This window comes from Mobula hypostoma, chromosome 2 (assembly GCF_963921235.1).
Source record: "Mobula hypostoma chromosome 2, sMobHyp1.1, whole genome shotgun sequence".
Taxonomy (NCBI): domain Eukaryota; kingdom Metazoa; phylum Chordata; class Chondrichthyes; order Myliobatiformes; family Myliobatidae; genus Mobula; species Mobula hypostoma.
This window is the reverse complement of record NC_086098.1, coordinates 95,827,151-95,846,851: the sequence shown is the minus strand read 5'-3', so window position 1 is coordinate 95,846,851 and position 19,701 is coordinate 95,827,151. Positions and strand designations below refer to the sequence as shown.

General features: G+C 38.9%; 1 protein-coding gene across 1 annotated transcript in view; it reads left to right on the top strand.

Moving 5' to 3' along the window:
• lmbrd1 (LMBR1 domain containing 1) overlaps positions 1 to 19,701 on the top strand; it is a 206,305-nt gene that overhangs the window by 147,927 nt on the left and 38,677 nt on the right. Inside the window, exons 8-11 of the mRNA XM_063040281.1 lie at positions 4,019 to 4,144; positions 11,404 to 11,556; positions 16,936 to 17,000; positions 17,969 to 18,071. Coding sequence (XP_062896351.1) covers positions 4,019 to 4,144; positions 11,404 to 11,556; positions 16,936 to 17,000; positions 17,969 to 18,071 — 447 coding nt within the window. The remainder of the gene's footprint in view (positions 1 to 4,018; positions 4,145 to 11,403; positions 11,557 to 16,935; positions 17,001 to 17,968; positions 18,072 to 19,701) is intronic.

Below are 19,701 nucleotides of genomic sequence, written 5' to 3'. Positions count from 1 at the left end.
GCAAAAAGATTCAATTGTATCACTAATATTCCCTGAAATACAAAAACCTGCTTGAAGGCCTTTTCTGTATTATCAAATTGCTGGTTCAGGAATATCTGGATAAATTGAGTGTAATTATAAATCTTTAGTGCATCAACCAAGCCCAAACTGTAAGCTCTTTTGTAACTCTAGAAAATATAAAGTTACCTCATTGAAAAAACTGAAGATTTGAGTGCAGAAATATGACATAACACAACTGAAGCAAAAATGAATAGCTGTAATCAATGTTTTTGTCAGACTGGGAGAGAAAAATTTGTGTTTAGTTGACAAGGTAGAACATGTAAAATGCTTCAATAAAAAAAATTGATTCATTTAGTTTGAGAATTCATATTTGCACAACCAAACATAAGATGTTGTACACAATCTAAAGTACCTTCCTTCTAGATGATAACAATGTGTTCAATATCTTAGAGGTGACTCTACAGTTTTGCTTAGTACTGTCAGTGTCGCTTGTGCCACAGAACAGATTTTCAGAGAAAAGGAAATCCAAATAGATTACCCATGTTGTCCAATAAGCATGTTATCCATATGTGAAGTGCTTCATAGGTAGTTTATCTAGATCTAAATGAAAGTTAACTAAATGAGGGGGCGGGCTTTGGAGGTAGGATTTTACCGGTTATCTGTTTATGGTTGAAATGTGTATCTTGAAGTAGTACCTCATTTTGATCAATTTGACTCATACTTGTGATTCCTTGAAAAAAAAATCCAAAGAATGAGCTGCTGACTTTAGGCCATGTGCTAGATATACCAGCATGCTTTTATTTTTATTGTACTGTATATGTTAATCCCCATATAAATTCCTTTACTTTCTTCATGGTTCCCAACAACAAAATTTTCTTAAACACTAGGAATTCTGAAGATGCTGGAAATTCAAGCAACACACATCAAAGTTGCTGGTGACTGCAGCAGGTCAGGCAGCATCTCTAGGAAGAGGTACAGTCAATGTTTCAGGGTCCCGGCATTGACTTGGCATGGAGGATGAGCATTCCAGCTTGTGAACAGTCATGAGCATTATCAGTCAATAGAGAGAGATGGTTAGGTCGTCTTGTGATCAAGCTTTGATGTTTTTATAGGTGTTCCAGGTACATGGTGTGACCAAACCAGTTATCAGAAGATTGATGCCGATTAGAGGACAATGGGGGAATCTTCAGAAATGTTAATGAGAGACGAGAGGGATTAACGGAAAGGAGACACAGTTCCGAGTATTGTCAGAGACCGGGGGCTTTGAACCCTGAACTGTTTGAAGTGTGATGGACAGGCGATACCCCAGCAGGGGGATAAAAAGGGACAGGTTCGCTAAGGCAAGGGACACACGACTCCACGAGGTAACGAGACCCTGGAAGCGGTGTGCCCCCCCCCCACAAGGTGGTGGGAGTTTGTGGAGGTCTGTTTGCGGGACCAGCCATAGACGCACAGGATAGAAAGGTACGGATCGGCGGGAACCTGGTGTGTGTGTCCACCCTTGCCTGGGTCCCGGGTTCACCGCAGAAGAACGATCGTATCTGGAATGGAGGGGTCACAGTCGGTGACCTCAGAAGACATTACCAAGGGCTCGCCCAAAAGCTAACTGCGAGGAATATCGAAGGTCTGTGTGGAATCCGTTTTGAATATTCATTCGCTTTCGCTCTCTCTTTTCCCCGCCCCAACGGCACAACAGTGATTACTGTGAACTGAACTGAACTCAATTGAACTGAACTTGGCGTCACTTGAAACTGGTCATTTACCCCTAGACTGCAATAGAGCTTGATTGATCCTATTATCCTAGTTCTGTGTACATGTGTGTTTTATCATTGCTAAACTGTTGCATTTATATCCTTTTGGGGTACTGTGTTACTTATTTCTTTAATAAAACTTTGTCTCTGCCACATCTGTTCTCAGGATTAGGCTTTCCTTTCCAGGAAATTAGAGATGTCCTCTTTCTTCAAAGAATATTGTCTCCCTTCCTCCACCATTGATGGTACCCGTACCTGCATCTCTTCCATTTCCCAAACAACCATATTCACCCCATTTTCCCACTGCCTTAACAGTGATAGAGTTCCTCTTGTTCTTACCAACCACCCCAAGAGCTTCCACATCCAACACATCATTCTGCGCAACTTCCGCCATCTTCAAGGAATCCCTCAAACATATCTTTACCTCCCCCCTTCTCTCCATAAGTATCGCTTCCACTTGTATTTCTCTGTCCATCAACAGTTTTATTCCCTTGTCCATTCATCTGTCCCCACTAATCTCCCTCCGGCACATCCCTGCAAGCTGCTAAGGTTCTGCACCTTCCCGTTCACCTCCTCCCTCACCTCCATTCAGGGCTTCATGCAGTCCTTCCAGATGAGCCAACACTTCACCTGCAAATCTGCTACAGTCATCTATTATGTCTGGTGCTCCTGATGCGGCCTCCTCTACATTGGTGAGACCCATCGTAAATTGGGTGACCACCTTATCTCTGCTGCATCTGCCAAAAGAGGAACTTTCCAATGGCCTAATATTTTAATTCCCATTCCTGTTCCAAAATGTTGATCCATGGCCTCCTTGTGTGCTGTGATGAAGCCACCCTCAGGGTGCAGGAACAACACCTTATATTCTGTCTGGATAGCTTCCAACCTGATGGCATGAATATTAGTTTCTCCTTCCGGTATAAATAAATTTACCTCCCCCTCCCCTCTTCTTCTATTCCCCACTCTGGCCTCTTACTTCATCTGCCTGTCACCTCCCCCTGGGTCACCACCTTCCCTTCCTCCTATGGTCTGCTCTCCTCTCATCAGATTCCTTCCTCTCCAGCCCTTTACCTTTCCTCTCCACCTGGCTTCACTTATCACTTTCCTGCTATCCTTCTTCCCCTCCCTCTACCTTTTTTATCTAGCATCTTCCCTCCTTCCTTTCCAGTCCTGAAGAAGGGTCTCAGCCTGAAATGTTGACTGTTCATTTCTGTAGATGCTGCCTGACCTGCAGATTTCCTCCAGCATTTTTGTGTGCGTTGCTTTGGCTTTCCAGCATCTGAAGAATTTCTCATGATGATGAAATGTACAGATTGTCTCTGTTGGGCATAAAACAAAATGCCATGGGGGAAGAGGCAAAAGATCTATTGAAGACTTCTATTTTCCAGAAGATCCCTGGTCTGCATTTGCTGGAGTTTAGAGGAATGAAGGAAAATTTCATTATAAGCCACTAGATATTGAAAGGCCTTAATAGTGTTGACATGCAGAAGATGTTTCCAGTAGTGGGAGAGTTTCGGACTAGAAAGCAGGGTCTCAGAAGAGAAGGATGTCCTTTTAGAACAGAGATAAGCAAGAGTTTCCTTAGCCAGAAGGTGGTGAATATGTGGAATACATTGCCCCAGATGGAAGTGGAGGCCATGTAATTGGGTGCATTTAAAGTGGAAATTGATATGATTTAATTAAGGTTATGGGGAAAAGGCTGGAGATGAGATTGAAAGGAAAAGTAAATCAACCAGTGCAGTAAGTCATGGACTGAATGGCCTAATTCGCCTCCTTTGTCTTAATGGTCATCTGTAATTGACGCTAAAAGACTTTTTGTCCAAATCTTTGCAAAGAAGGTACTTATGCAATGAAGAGATAAGAAATTTCTTTGATCTCTTAATAAAATCTTTATTATTTATCAACAACATTATATTGTTGTGATTTCCAATAAGAACCAGTTTAGAGCTGCATTTCTTAATGGTGAATTATTTCTTACAATTATTCATCAGGATAGTGAATTACTCTGTGACTTCCCTAATTTAATCTATAAATAATCTGAAATTATGTTTTGCCAAGTGAAAAGGAAGTCATACTGCATTGCTTCTAGGTATTTCTATTCTGTATTAGTGATGTCATATGTTGTTAATCACGTGAATTTCCAGTGTTGGTATCTGCTTTCAAATTATATTAAAATTAAACATTATTAAAGTACTTTACAAGTCCTTCAGAAAAGGACTTCACATGTGTTCCTTTTGTATACTCATCCTGTGCATTTTGTTTTCCAGGCTTACGGCATGTCTGCATTGCCACTAAATCTGATTAGAGGTACAAAGAACGTGGTGTATGAACGATTGCAAAATACTGAAGACCTTGAAGAAGTGGAACAGCAAATGGAGAAAATTAAATCCAAGGTTAAAATGTTAAATGTCAATAAGAAAACTTTTCGGATCTTTTCAAGATTTTGGCTGAACATTGATTAAAACCAAAAAAATTCTAGAAATACTCAGCAGGTAGGCAGCATCTGTACATAGAAAAACAGATAGTGTTTTGGGTCAATTACCATGCATTGGATTTTTTGGCTGTTACCAAAAATAATCCCCCTTTCACCATTTGCAGCATGGCCTGCTCAGCATTTCTTTCCATTTTTATTTGGAGTACAAATTGCTAGCTTTCTAAAAGCTGAACAATTAAAACAGTGGTAAATTGAATTGAAAACTGAATTGAATTTCCTGTATTTTGTTAATATTAACATGAAATGAGATCCTAACAAAATTCTACATTATTTTTAATCTTGCCCATACTTTGCAGCAGCCTAACTCTCAGAGCTAAAACACTTCAGGTGAAAGTACAAAAAAAACTGAATTGATATTGTGTATTGGCTTGATTTCACATAGAATTTATATGGAGAAGGAGAACTTTGCCCACCCAGTTTTTATCTGCCTGTGGCAAAGAATTCCACATATTCACCACACTCTGGACAAAGGAATTCTTCCTCATCTCTATTTTCAAAGGATGTCCCTCTATTCTGAGGCTGTGTACTCTGCTCTTATGCTCTCCCACCATAGGAAATATCCTGTCCACACATCCACTCTATCAAGGCCTTTTACCATTTGATAGGTTTCAATTTGGTCACCTGTCATTTTTCTGAATTCCAGAGCACGCAGACCAAGAGACATCAAACGCTGTTCATATGACAAACGATTCAATCCTGGAATCATTTTCATGAACAGCCTTTGAATCCTCTCCAGTTTCAGCACATCCTTTCTGAGATAGGGCCCCAAAACTGCTCAGAATACTCCAAGTAAGGCCTCACCTGTGCTTTATAAAGCCTCAACATTACATCCTTGATTTTATAATCTAGTTCTCTTCAAATGAATGCTGGCATCGCATTTGCCTTCCTCACCAACAACTCAACCTGCAAATTAACCTTTAGGGAATCCTGCACAAGGACTGCCAAGTTCCTTTGCATCTCAGTTTTTTTGTGTTTTCTCTCCATTTAAAAAATGGTCTGTTCTTTCATTTCTTGTACCAAAGTGCATGACCATAAACTTCCAGACACTGTATTTCATCTGCCACTTTTGCCTATTCTGCTAATCTATCCAAATCCTTCTGCAGCCTCTCTACTTCCTCAAAACTACCTGCCCTTCTACCTCTCTTTGAATCGTCTGCAAACTTTGCATCAAAGCCATCAATGATGTCATCCAAATTATTGACCCATAATGTAAAAAGAATCGGTCCCAACACAGACTCCTGTGGAATACCACTAGTCATCAATAGTTACCCAGAAAAGACTCCCTTTATTCCCATTCTTTGCCTTCTACAAGTTAGCCACTACTTATCCATGCTGGAATCCTTCCTGTAATACCACGGGCTTGTTATTTGTTAAGCGGCCTCTTGTGTGACGCCTTATGAAAGGCCTTCTGAAACTCCAAGTACACATAATCAACCAATTCTCCTTTGTCTATCTTGCTGGTTATTTCTTCAAAGAATTCCAACAGATTTGTCAGGCAAGATTTTCCCTTGAGGAAACCGTGCTGACAATGGCCTATTTCATCATGTGCTTCCAAGTACCCCAAGATCTCATCCTTAACAATTGATTACAACATTTTCCCAACCACTGATGTTAAAGTAACTGGCCTATAGTTTCCTTTCTTTTGCTTCTCTCCCTTCTTGAAGAGTGGAGTGACATTTGCAAATTTCTGCTCTTTTGGTACCATTCCAGGATCTAGTGATTCTTGAAAGATCTTTACTAATGGCTCCATAATCTCTTCAGCCACCTCTTTCAGAACGCTGGGGTGTATATATCTGGTCTAGGTGACTCAACTACCTTCAGACCTTTCAGTTTTGCCAAGAACCTTCTCCCTACTAATGGTAACTTCACACACTTCATGACCCCTGAAACTTCCACCATACAGCTAGTGTCTTCCACACTGATACAAGATACTTATTAAGTTCATCTGCCATTTCCTTGTCCACCATTACTACCTCTCCAGCATTGTTTTCCAGCCATCCACTCTCACTTCTTTTACACTTTATGTATCTAAAGGAACTTTTGGTATCCTCTTTAATAATACTGGCTAGCTTTCATATTTCATCTTTACCTTAATGACCCATTTCATTGCCTTCCGTTGGTTTTTTAAGATCTTTCCTATCCTCTGACTTCCCACTAATTTTTGCTCTACTATATGCCCTCTCTTTGGGCTTTTGTATTGGCTTTGACTTCTCTCGTTAGCCACAGTTATACAGTCTTACCATTAGAATATATCTTCCTCTTTGAGATATATATAGTGTGCTTTCTGAATTGCTTCCAGAAATTCCAGCTATTGCTGCTCTGCTGTCTCTCTTTTCCAGTCAATTCTGGCCAACTCCTCTCATGCCTCTGTAATTCCCTTTATCCCACTGCAATACTGATGCATCTGACTTTAGCTTTTCCTCAAATTTCAGTGATCACTTTCCCCTGAGGATTCTTTTACCTTAAGCTCCCTAATCAATTCTGGTTCATTGCACAACACCCAATCCAGAATTGCTGATCTTCTAGTGGGCTCAACCATGAGTTGCTCTACAAAGCCATCTTGTATGCATTCTATATACTGTAATGAGCTTCTCCTTAATTAAATCCATTCTCTTATTTTCATTCTATAGATCCCATTTCATACCTTATTTCCTAATAGTTTGTCATATCAGTTAGAAAGTTGCATTGAACTAATTGAATAACATTTATCCTGCCTTCTAAAGTCCTAGAGTCATAGACTAATACCACATGGAAACAGGCCCTTTGAACCAAATGGTCCATGCCAATTATAGCATCCTTCCTGCTAATCCCAGTTGCCCATGTTCAGTCCATAACCCTCCCCTCCATGTACTTATCCAAACACCTCTTGCACATAGCATTTTGTATCACCTCGACCACTTCCTCTGGCAGCTTATTGCAGGTAGTCACTATACTCTGTGTAATTAAGATATCTCTCAGGTCTGTTGTCAATCTCTCCTCGCTTACCTTGTATCTGTACCCCAACTCTGGGAAAAGACCTTAATTGTCTACCTTATCCATACCCCTCATGATTTTGTAAAATTTTATGTCACCCCTCAGTCTCCTGCACACCAGGGAATAAAGATCCAGTGTAGCCAACCTTTATAAAATGTACAAAATACTCCCAAGTACAGCCTCACTGACAACAACTTTAACTGTAACAAAATGTTCCAGTTCGTAAACTTAATGGTAAAAGCTTTCATCACATCATCTCCTTGTGCGCCTGTCATTCAGTGTTTTGGTCCTATTCCATTTTGAATGTCCGAATTGCATTATCTAAGTTAAAATCTATTTGCCTAAGTGATGAAGATCACTTTGCAATTCATTGTAACCTCCTTCACTGTCAAAAAGACCCCCTTAGTATTCAAACTACAAAATAGAGAAAATCTGCAGATGCTGGAACTCTGAGCAACACCCACAAAATGCTGAAAGAACTCAGCAGGCCAGGCAGCATCTATGGAAAAAAGTCCTGCGGAAGAGCTTCGGCCGGAAATGTCGACTACTTTTTTTTTCCATAGATGTTGCCTGGCCTGCTGAGTTCCTCCAGCATTTTCTATGTGTTGTACTTATTTAGTATCTTCAGCAAACTTGCTGGTCATGCCATGCATCCAAATCATTTCCATAACAATGAATAACTGTGGTCCCAACGCTGACCCCTGGGCCCTTCACTTGTCGTAGAGTCATAGCACAGGAACGGGTCCTGTGGCCCGTCTAGTCTGTGGCAAACTTTTAATCTGTCTGGTCCCATCGACTTGCACCTGGGCAGTTGTTCTCCATACCTTTCCCCTCCATGTACCTTTCCAAATTTCCCTTAAATTTTGAAATCAAACCCACATCCACCACTTCTGATGGTAGTTCTTTATACACTCTCATCACCCTCTGAGTGAAGAAGTTCCCCCTCATATTCAACTTAAACTTCTCACCTTTCGCCCTTAACTCATGACCTCTCATTCTAGTCTTACCTTTAACCCATGACCTCTCATTCTAGTCCTACCTAACTTCAGTGGGAAAAGCGTGTTAAATTACTCTACTTATTTTCCTCAATTTTGTATATCTCTATCAAATTTTCCCTCATTTTTCTATGTTCCAGGAAATAAAGCTCCAACCTCTTCAACCTTCCCCTATAACTTAGGACCTTGAGACCCAGAAACACTCTTGTAAATGTTCTCTGCACTCTTCCAATCTTATTGAATTCTTTGCTATAGGCAGGTGACCAGAACTGCACAGAATCCAAATTAGGTGTCACAGGCCTCCAGTCAAAGAATCAGCCTTCAACCATCAAATCGACCTTCATTTGTAAAGCTAAGGAATGATGATTTAATGATGTCATCAGTGTTGGTGACAGGTAAATACAAAGCTAAGCACCAAAGCAAGTTGAGAGGAGGATGGTATAGCTAGTGTAAGTGAAAATGTGAAGTATTTTTTTGAACTGTGAGAGATTGAACAGCTTTCAGTAAGATCTAGATGTCCTCGCTCATCAATAACTGATAGTTAAAATGTAGGTGTAGAAAGTAATTAAGATGATAAATAGTATGTTAAGCTTTTAATACAAGAGGACTGAATACAGCAGTATAGATCCCTCCCAAAAATTACATAATACCCTGCTGAGATATATCCTATAATATATACAAGTCTGGTCACCAGATGTAAAGGAGGATGGATCGGTGATAAAGGAAGTGCAATAGAGGTGCGTCAGAATGATTCTTACGTTGATGAGGTTTGTCTTGCAAAGAGGGAATAAGCATATGAGAAGAATGAGAAAAGATCTCAGTAAGTGATATTAAATTCTTATGAGGCTTGACAAGGTATTCCCTAGGAGGCATTACCCTTGTTGACGTGACCAGAACTGGGTGTCAGTCTCCAAAAAAAAAAGGAACAACTATTCAGCACTGTCAAAAAAAAATAAATTTCTTCACCATTGAAAAATATGTCCATCTGGTTTGAGTTTATTCACCGCAGTGAATCTCTGCAATTCTCTGTCCACGTGAATAAACTCAAACCAGATAGACATATTTTTCAATATGAAGTAAATAAACAGATAGCAGTTAGTGTAGCAAACTGGCACTCTAGTAAAATATCAGTCAAGACCTGTTGAATGGGAGAGCATGCACAGGTGCATGAAAGACAGTCACCACCTCCCTTTAGTAGTTAAAGATGAGTGTACCCTTGATGTGTAATAATATTTCGGCTTCATTCTCAAGTTATGGCTGATGTGGATTTAGCAACTATTTCTTTGTGCTAGAACAGTGAACTAATCTATCTATATAATTCTAGGATAGCATAACCCATTATTTAAAAGAACTTTTTCAACACTATTATCAGGTGTCTAGCTGATGCAGCTACATTGTAACTGCAGAGAATTTATTTTTCCTGATTTTGAGGACATAATCTGAACATTTTTTCACATCAAATCCCAAGGAGTTTATATGCCTTTAAGAAACCTGTGTTAAATTATATTTACAGTGCCTATAAAATGTAATCACCCCAGAAGTTTTCATGTTTTATTGTTTTACAACATTGAATCACAATGGATTTAACTTGGCTTTTTTTGAAGCTGATCAACTTTCATATCAAAGTAAAAACAAATTTCTACAAATTGCTCTAAATTTATTACCATTATCAAACATTAAATAATTGATTGCATAATTACTCACCCCTTTCAAGTCAGTACTTAGTAGATGCACATTTGGCAGCAATTACAGCTTTGAGTCTGTGTGGATAGGTCTCTATCAGCTTTGCACATCTGGACACTGCAATTATTCCCCATTCTTCTTTATAAAAATGCAAGCTCTGTCAGATTGCATGAGATTGTGAGTGAACAGCTCTTTACAAGTCCAACCACAAAATTCTGAATTGGATTGAGGTCTGGACTCTGACATGGCCACTCCAGGACATTAACTTTTTTGTGTTTAAGTCATTCCTGTGTAGCTTTGGCTTTATGCTTGGGGTCATTGTCTTGCTGGAAGACAAATCTTCTCCCAAGTTACAATTCTCTTGCAGACTGCATCAGGTTTACCTCCAGGATTTTCTTGTATTTTGCTGCATTCATTTGATCCTCTACCTTCACAGTCTTTGTAGGGCCTGCTGCAGTGAACCATCCCCACAGCACGATGCAGCCACCACCGTGCTTCACGGTAGAATAGTGTGTTTTTAATGATGTATGGTGTTTACCTTATACCAAACATAGCATTTAGCCTAGCTCAATTTTGGTTTCATTCGACCAGAGAATCTTCTGACTTCCAGCTGACTTCCGAGTCTCCTACATGCCTTATCGCAAACTCAAGCAGAGATTTCGTGAGTTTATTTTCAACATTCTCCCATAAAGCTGCGACTGGTGAAGCACCTGGGCAACAGTTGTTGTATACGCAGTCTCTCCCATCTCAGCCACTGCAGCTTGTAACTCATCCAGAGCTGCCATAGGTCTGTTGGTGTCTTCACTCACTAATCCCCTTCATCCATGGTCACTCAGTTATTGAGGATAGCCTGCCCTAGGCAGACTTATTCTTTCCATTTCTTGATGATTGACTTAACTGTACTCCAAGAGATATTCAGTGACTTGGAAATTTTTCTTGTATCCATCTCCTGACCTTTTCGCAGAGTTACTTGGAGTGTTCTCTTTGTGGTGTTGTTTTGCCAGGATACTGGCTCACCAGCAGTTGGTTCTTCCAGATGCAGGTGTATTTTTACTACAATTAATTGAAACACCTTGACTGCACACATGACCCCTATTTAATTATGTGACCTCTAAAATCATTTGGCTGCACCAGTGATGATTTGGTGTGTCTTATTAAAGAAGGTAAATACTTACACAATCAACTATTTTGTGTTTTGTATTTGTAATTAAGTTAGATCATTCTGTAGAGATCTGTTTTCCCTTTGACACAAAAATCTTTTTCTGTTGATCAGTGTCAAAAATAGGCAAATTAAATCCACTGTGATTCAATGTTATAAAAAATAAAACATGAAAACTTGCAAAGGGTGTGAATACTTTTTATGAGCACCGTACAAGCAACCTAATTTACCACCTGATAAAACTTAAGAACTTACTTTTATTCATAAGTTGTAAACCTGCTTGACTGTAGGATTAGGTCAGAGAAAATGGTTACCTGAACCTCATGCATGTCTTTGATATTTCATCAGTGCAAAGATGGTCGCCCGCTGTCCACAAAAGACCGTAGAGCTTTACAGAAACTAGAAGAAAAGTTACGAACACTTAGAAGAAGAGGCAGACATCTGGAAACTGCTGAGCAAAGTTGCTGGTTGAAAATTTGTTGTGCTCTTCGGCCTCTAAAGGTACATAGATTGGATATATGTATCTTATACACCTGATCTCAGTGCTGTCTACATTTTTGATGGTGTTATAAATTCTGATAGTTACAATGCTATCTATCATATTGATATAGCTGAGGAAATGGTCCCTGTGTGCATTCCTCAGCAAAGCTGATGTCCACAAGGGAACATGTTTCTACAAGAGAGAATTAAATTGTTTCAATATGTTACTGCAGACAGCTGTATCGATACTAAACTTGTTTGAAAATGCCTGTGGACATGTAGATCTACGATACAATATTTAACACAACATTAATTGCAGAATTTGCATGCTTTGCATGGGGAGTCTTGTAACCTTAATGAGGGTTTGGGAAATCTGGAAAATTAATTTGCTGGTTTAATGCACCTCAAGTTCATGAGTACCAAAAAATTTTTCCATTCTAACCCCTAATAATCCTTTTTGAGTGATTGCTTGTTAGTAAATGTTTCTCTTTTTCCTCATTTTCTTTCCACCCACAAACGCATCAAACAATGATTCTCACAGACTGTATTGCCTTTTTATTTTGTAGTAATAGTAGTAGGGGGTATTACATACTGCATCTGTGGTAATATTACTCCACTATTCTAACTGAGAAGAATAGTTTCAATATTAAGCTTACCCTGGTAAGTGAATGAAGATGGCTTCAGAGAAAAACTTACAACAATGAATAAATCTAAAAGGTCATAGATATTAAAACCTGCTTATTGAAAACAAAATCATATTTTATACACACAACTTGATCTATTTGCTTTTGACAATTAAAATGTTATCCTACACTCTGATCATTTATAATTATAAGGCATTATTTTGATGAGTACATCATGTTCATCCACAAATTACAATTTATTATTTTCACAGTATTTTGTTCAGATATTTGTATCATATTTTGTGCAAAGGAATCTGTAAATGTTGATTGCTGCATTTAATGTACATTCTTATCTTTCATCACTTGTTCTATTCTTGTTTCTCTCCATGCATATTAAAGAGAACGTTTCTGCTTTGTTACAAAAAGAACTTCATTTCAGTATTATTATTTTCTGGCAGCTAAATAATCAGTTTATAGAATCTGGAAATCTTTTTAGGATTTTACCATTCTGATAAAGGTTAAACAAGTTATATTTCATATGCAAAGAATCCCACAGAATTTCTGCTGTAGATCCTCTTGAACATTATTACTGATGACAGTAATTTAAAGTTAACAATTTTTGAATACTCTGTAATATGTTTGATGAGAGAACTATGAAGATTTAAGCCAAAGTGCTTCTGAAAGATAGTCACTGTGCAAATGCAAGTAATACAGGTTTTCCCCACTATCCGAAGGCAGAGTGTTCCTATGAAACAGTTCATAAGCCGGAATGTCATAAAATCAATAAGCAATTACCATTTATTAATATGGGAAAAATTTTTGAGCATTCCCAGACCCAAAAAATAACTTACAAAATCATGCCAAATAACACTTAAAACTTAAAATAACAGTAACATATAGTAAAAGCAAGAATTATATGATAAATACACAGCCTATATAAAGTAGAAATACTTTTCTGCAGCACTGTGTAGCGTAGCGAAAATCTCGTAGAAGCGCTCTCAGCAAAAACACAGTGCAAGCGCTCTCGGCAGAAACGCTCTCTCCAGTAAACTTTAAGCTATGAAGCTGCCAAATCATACCAAATAACACATAAAAATAGACAGCCTACATAAAGTAGAAATAATGTATGTACAGTGTAGTTTCACTTAACGGAATGGGGAAGACTCCAATCAATTGCAGTTTCGTCACAGTTAAACACTTATACGAATAACCACCTGACGCAATCGGCAATCGCCTCTGATCTGGGCCAACGTTTACATGCTGGGCGGCACCTAATTAATTAGCTCGTTTATTTCGGCTTTTTTTCTTAACGATGTGCTGGGTGCGTCCCGACTACCGCTGCACTGCTGTGTCCTTCGCAACCCGCTATCAGTCGGTGGCTCGGACGTTGGGGACCACTGCTTAAACTATGAAGCTGCCCTTGCCTCAGAAACCGATCAAACCACCCATGACTACCTTTAAATTCCACTTTCATCACCATCATCCAGTGTTTTTTGTTTCAGCTTATTAGAAAGACTGACTGATTCCTCCTTAAGTATAAGAAAACTTAACGGAACACCACGCTTTGTACACCCATCAATCCACTCAAGCAATAGACTTTCCATTTTATCCATTATTGGATGCAGACTAAGAGAGACCACTTTGCTACAAGCAGAACCAACAGTAACATCGGCAGCTTTCAAAATTCTTTCTCTCTGCGTATAAATAGTGCGAATGGTGGACGCAGGCAAGTTCAGCATGTGGACAATGTCCTTACTTTGTTCACCATGATCGAAATGTCTAGTTTTGCGCTAAGTGTAACACCCTTACAAGCTCTTTTAGGCTTTTCCGATATCTTAGAATTCATCTTGCTAACAGATGCGCAAAATAAATCGAGATAAAGCAAGTGTTTCAGCAATGCCAGCCAGAATGCAGTCCAGGGGAGGAGCTTGGCTGTTCAGGTGCGCGACGCCTTTTTTCATAACAGTGAAAACACCTTCTGTTAGCGAAAACAGGTAACTAATGTAGATCTTTCGTAACAGCGAGGTGTCGTAAAGCAAACGTTCAGAAAATGGGGGCCACCTGTATTGCTTTTGGATGTCGCCAAATTGTTTTCATATGTATTTATGAAGTACAGTAAATCTGTCTGATATTAAATAATTCTCATACAATCAGCAAAAATATTTAAGTATATTAAGCAATTTCATACTTTTCAAAATCTGAGGTAACGCTGGGTTGATGCAATTTTGTTTATGCACTGTCTCCCATCAGCTTACACCTGCCCTCAGTCCCTCACTTACCTTTCCAAGTGGTGTTTGGTTCCAGTTCTTTTCCATAAACTGTTGTATCCCTCCCATCTATACACTATGTTAAATAAGAATACCCCCAGCAAAGGGTTGAAGCAGAAATTTGTAGCACTGTCATTGAAACAGAAAAATGGAAATGTGCAACAGACTGAAAAAGGAATTTGACATTGGATGAATTCAGTGATTTATGACAAATTGCAAAATGCAAAGCCTAAAGAGATTTTTTATGAGCTTGTGATAAAATACAGTTTGGCAATTTTTTAAAAAAGTTTATGCACTGGGTTCTGGGCTGATGTACAGAAATTTTTTTTAAACATTTTTCTCAGCAACCTTCATTTCCTGTGGAGGCCAGATGGATACTGCTGTACTGTGAACCTTTTGTCAAGATGCAGCCAGTGACTAATGGCAACATCTTACAGTTAACAAAACTACTGGATACTCTTCTAAATGTACTTGTTCATCTTCTGAACTGCGGTCGATTGCAGTGTGTAATTTTCCGTTTTAGTATGTATTTTTGGCCCAACCAATGCTTCTACAATCTTCAGGGGGATTTGCCGTGGAGTGAGGCTATGGTTGTCATTGTGGGTGTATGCTGCCTGAATTCCGAATGGTGGAGCACAAACCTGTGGTCGGCTCCATTGATCCATGCCAATTAAAGTGTTGAGCAAGATTAAAATCAACACCTCCCTGCTTTTGACTAGACTCCCTCTTGTTACTGCCAGCTGAAGGTGCAGGAGTCTTGGGTCCCATGCTGCAAGGTTCGATGGCCTCAGCAGCTAGTGGCTGTGGAGTCACTTTTGGTTTTAATTGTTAACGTCCTCAGTGTGAACCCATTTATTATTTGCGCAATTTGATGGAGAAACTTCGGCGTGGAACTGGATCTGAGGCTGTGGCCTGCAGCCATCGAAATAGTGCTGAATCAACTTTGACTCCGTGGCTGTAGCCACGGCCGATCGGTTCCTGGACCAGCTTCACTCGCCTCGGTGGCTCATGGCTGTGGACTCACTTTTGGGGGACTCTCTGGTTTGATGTTTAATGTTTTGTGTGTTTGTGTTATTTGTTGGCTGTTTGTTGTTTACGCAAATTGTTCTTTTTTTTTGCATTTCTGATGGTCTTGTGTGGGGATTTTCTTTAAACTGGTTCAATGGTAGTTGGTTGTTTAGTGGCTGCCTGCAAGGAGATGAATCTCAAGGTTGTATACAGTATACATACTTCGATAATAAATGTACTTTGAATTTTGAACCATGAGAGGCTTTGAATAGGCTACAGCAGAATCATTGTGGCTAGAAATTGCAAAATCTTCTTTCAATCATCTTAGAATAAGAGATAACTAAGAGTCATATAGCATGGAAATGGGCCCTTCGACCCAAGTCATCCCTGCTTACTGTGTTGTCCAGTGACCTAGTTCCATCTGCCCATGTTTAGCATATAACCACCTAAATCTCTCCTATCCATGGCTTTTAAATGTTACTAATTTGCCTATCTCATTTCAAATACACACCACACTTTGCATGAAGAAGCACCCTAGTTTTCCCTTTTAAATCTCTTGCCTCTGATTTCAAACCTAATGACCTTTTGTTTATAGCACCCCATCCCTAGGAAGAAATCCTGGCTATGCCAGATCCTGTTTGGTGTGTAGGAACTTATGCTTGATATCCTAGAAAATTAGAACAAACATAGAACAAACTACTTTCTTCTAGACCTATCTATAACCTTTACAGTTTGCTAATGCCAGTCCTATCATCATCCTGGGCCGATATGCACACCCCCCTCCAACCCCCCCCCGCCCCGTTCTGTGCTTACCTGGTCAGAGTAAAGGCTATTTGTCACAGCTGCCCTTACTTACTCTGCTATCTCCCCAGGATCAGTGCCTGCTTCATATTTTTTTTGCTTGCATGCTGTTCAGTCGCAACATCATTTAAAAACAAAGCTTTATTTTCCACATGTATACTGATGATGCCTAGCTCCACCTCAGCACCATCTCTCTCCCTTGCTTCATTGCCACTAATCTTTCTGATTCTGAGCAAGATATTTTTTTTACAAAAAGTGGGGGGGGAAACATGCCATTATGTTGAGTCCCTGTCTCAAATGTCACAAGTTCATGTTCCTTGTGTACGAACGCGATCACTTTCTCTGTTGCATTTGGCTGAATATGTTTTGATAATTAATTGATTTTCAAATTCTTCCATTTAAAACATCCCTGTATAATCTCATTTTTGCAGCCTCATGAGCAGGTTTTCATTCACCAGACTCGTAATCTGCAGAACCTCAATCCCCATACACATTTTTCTCTTTTATGTATTAAAGACTGAAAGAGCAACACATTCATCCTCATCAAAGTAGTACTTGAAGAACCATAACTTATATGATGATTGGCTAGGATGTGGGAAGTGGATTAAGTGATTTCCCCTACTGCTGTTATTTGCTTATGTTGTCAAAGAAATATTTTAGGTATCCATGGCATGAACTTAGAAGTGTTTCCTATTTTACAGATTGTTCTGGGAACAATTTTCATCTTGGTGGCTCTTCTATTTGTGGTTGCTCTCTTTCTTTCAAAGTAAGTTTATCATTGCAATTTTTAAAAGAAAACACTTTGAACAAAAAGACTATTTTAGCTCTTAAACCTGTTGGTCTTCTGTACCCCCTGCCCAATGGTAGCTGCAAAAAGATGGCATGGCCTGGGTGATAGATGTTGCCACCCTGTGGCATTGTTTCCTGGAGATACTATTTATGATGGGGAGGGATGTGCTGGGATGTGCTGTGATGTATTCGGCAGGTCCACTGCTCTCTGCAGTGTCTTCCTTTCCTGTATATTGGAATTGCTATACCAAACCATGATGCATTCATCAGGATACTTTCAACAAATTGAACCTCCTTAACCTTGTAAGGAAGTCAATATGCTGACATATGTGACAGTCGTAAACTAATTAGCACTTGACCTATGATGAGCAGCTAAATAAATTAGAATGATTCTTTGGAGTTTGGAAGGAATGAGCTTATTATAACACATAAGATCCTAAGGATGTACGACTAAGGGTGTTCAAATGATGAGCTGTTTCCACAAATGGGATAATCTTGAGTGCAAGGACTTCATTTCATGATTAGGGAGTAGTCATTTAAAAACAGATGTACAGTTATTTCTTTTGTATCGAACTGTGTCCCCAAAAAAGTTGTGGAAGACAGATCACTGAGGTATTTAATGAGGAAGTAGATACAGTTTTGAAAGGTCGGAGAACTGAGGGCTGTGGAGGGCCTGAGAGGAGGTGAGGGCTGGGACCATGATCATATTGAATAGTAGAATATGCGTGGGAGGTTGAATTAACAACAAAGTTTCTGTATTCTTATAAGCTTTGGATAGTTCTCATTGCTCCTACTTCGGCTGCTTCATTAACTCAACAGCATCTCTGAGTTGTGTTTACCATTATCTTGTGCTGTGACATGTATTTTAGGACAATAAACAACCCCCTCTGCTCATTCATTTGTGGAGATGTAAACAGTTCTTTGTTTCTCTCAAATTTTTTGCAGCTTGGATAAAGCACTACATTCGATGGGTTTTGATTCTGGATTTATAATATTTGAAACTAACTTGGGAAATCCTTTAAATGAATTATTGCTTGTTCTACAGACAGTAAGTATGAAATTTGAGTAATTTTACAATTTGATTGTGTGTATTTTACTGGCTTGTATGGCAATATATCAGAAGTCCCAGTAGAATTGGTTCTAGAACACAGGAAGTTAAAAAGATACTTGTGCTTAAAAAATGAGCTATCCAGTACTCTGAAATAGATGACATTTTTTAATAACATAACAAAGAGGAATAAATGTTAACATCTGCATCATCAGTTCATTTGAATTAACCAACTTTGAGTTAAGAATAGAATGCACAACGCAACGTATAGATGTTTTGCACTATCAAACTTCAGTTCACTGAATTCTAGTAAAAATGTTAAAACAGAAATTCCTTCCATACTCTAGGCTGATGCGTATCAGTTAGCACCTGTCCAGGGTGCTTCACAGTACTTGTCCTGCCCATAGCCTCACTATTCAGTGGTACTTTGAATTCGTCTGTACACTTTTTAAAGCTGTCCCCTAGTGTTCGCTCAGCAGAAGACAAGCTGCATTGTGTTCGACTGCACATTTCTGCAATGTTCATGGACTCAAGGTCCTGGACTCTGTATTTTTATTTTGTGTGACTGTGTTTACTGATAGCTTATATGTGCTTGCTGTCTTATTTAGGTATGTGCTATGTAAGCTTTGTACTGCCTGTTGCATCTTGACCCCGAAGTAATGCTGTTTTGTTTGGCTATGTTCATGGGTATTCATGTACGGTTGAATGACAATTAAACTTGAATCATCATTTGAACTAAAGATTACTATTACTTTAGTCTCCAATTCATAGCCATACACCAATTTCAAATGATTAACTAAGAATTGTGTCATGGATGATTGATATTTTCTACGCATTCTTTAAGCTGCAAGATGTTGTACATTTGATTTTGGTGTCTTGTATTTATTTAAATACATTCACCTCTAAGTTCAATTATATGCCATAGCTTACATATTTAAAATTTTAAAAACAAGCTGTATAATTGTATTGGGACTGCTGTCTGATCATGAGTAAAAGTGTGTCAAAAACTAGTTTCTAAATGTCTTCTACTCTGTATAATGTGCAGGGATAATGGGTTGTGTTTAAAAAGATGAAATTCAAAAATTGCAGATGCTAGACATCTGGAATAAAAGTAGAAAATGTTAGACATGCTCAGCTAGTCGGGCAACATCTCTAGAGGGAGACACATTATCAACGTTGTGGTTCAGCTGCCATCCATCACAGTGAAATAGAGTTATTGAAACTGTCAGTAGCTATTAATTTAAACGTTTTAATTGTCCAATGCATGTGAAGGTTCTTACTTGAGATTGGGGCAGTTAAATGTATTGTGCTTTAATAAAAACATATTTACATAAAGTATAAGATCTTATATACAGTACTTGTTGCATGTGTCAAGCAGCAATGTTCCCCAGATGAGTGCAGCAATCTGAAATGCCACTAAATTGATGTTTTTTCTGTTGCTAGTTAGATTGGACTTGTGAATGTTCCTGGAAGGTTTAGAATCATTCATCAGTTTCATTCTTTGGCTCTATAGATGTTCAAATTATTGGCTGTATAGAAAGCAGGGAGTTCTCATTGTTACAGATGTCTGTTTATTTTGACAATTACGTGTAGGATTTCAATTCTAATAATTTCCCTATTTATTTGTTTT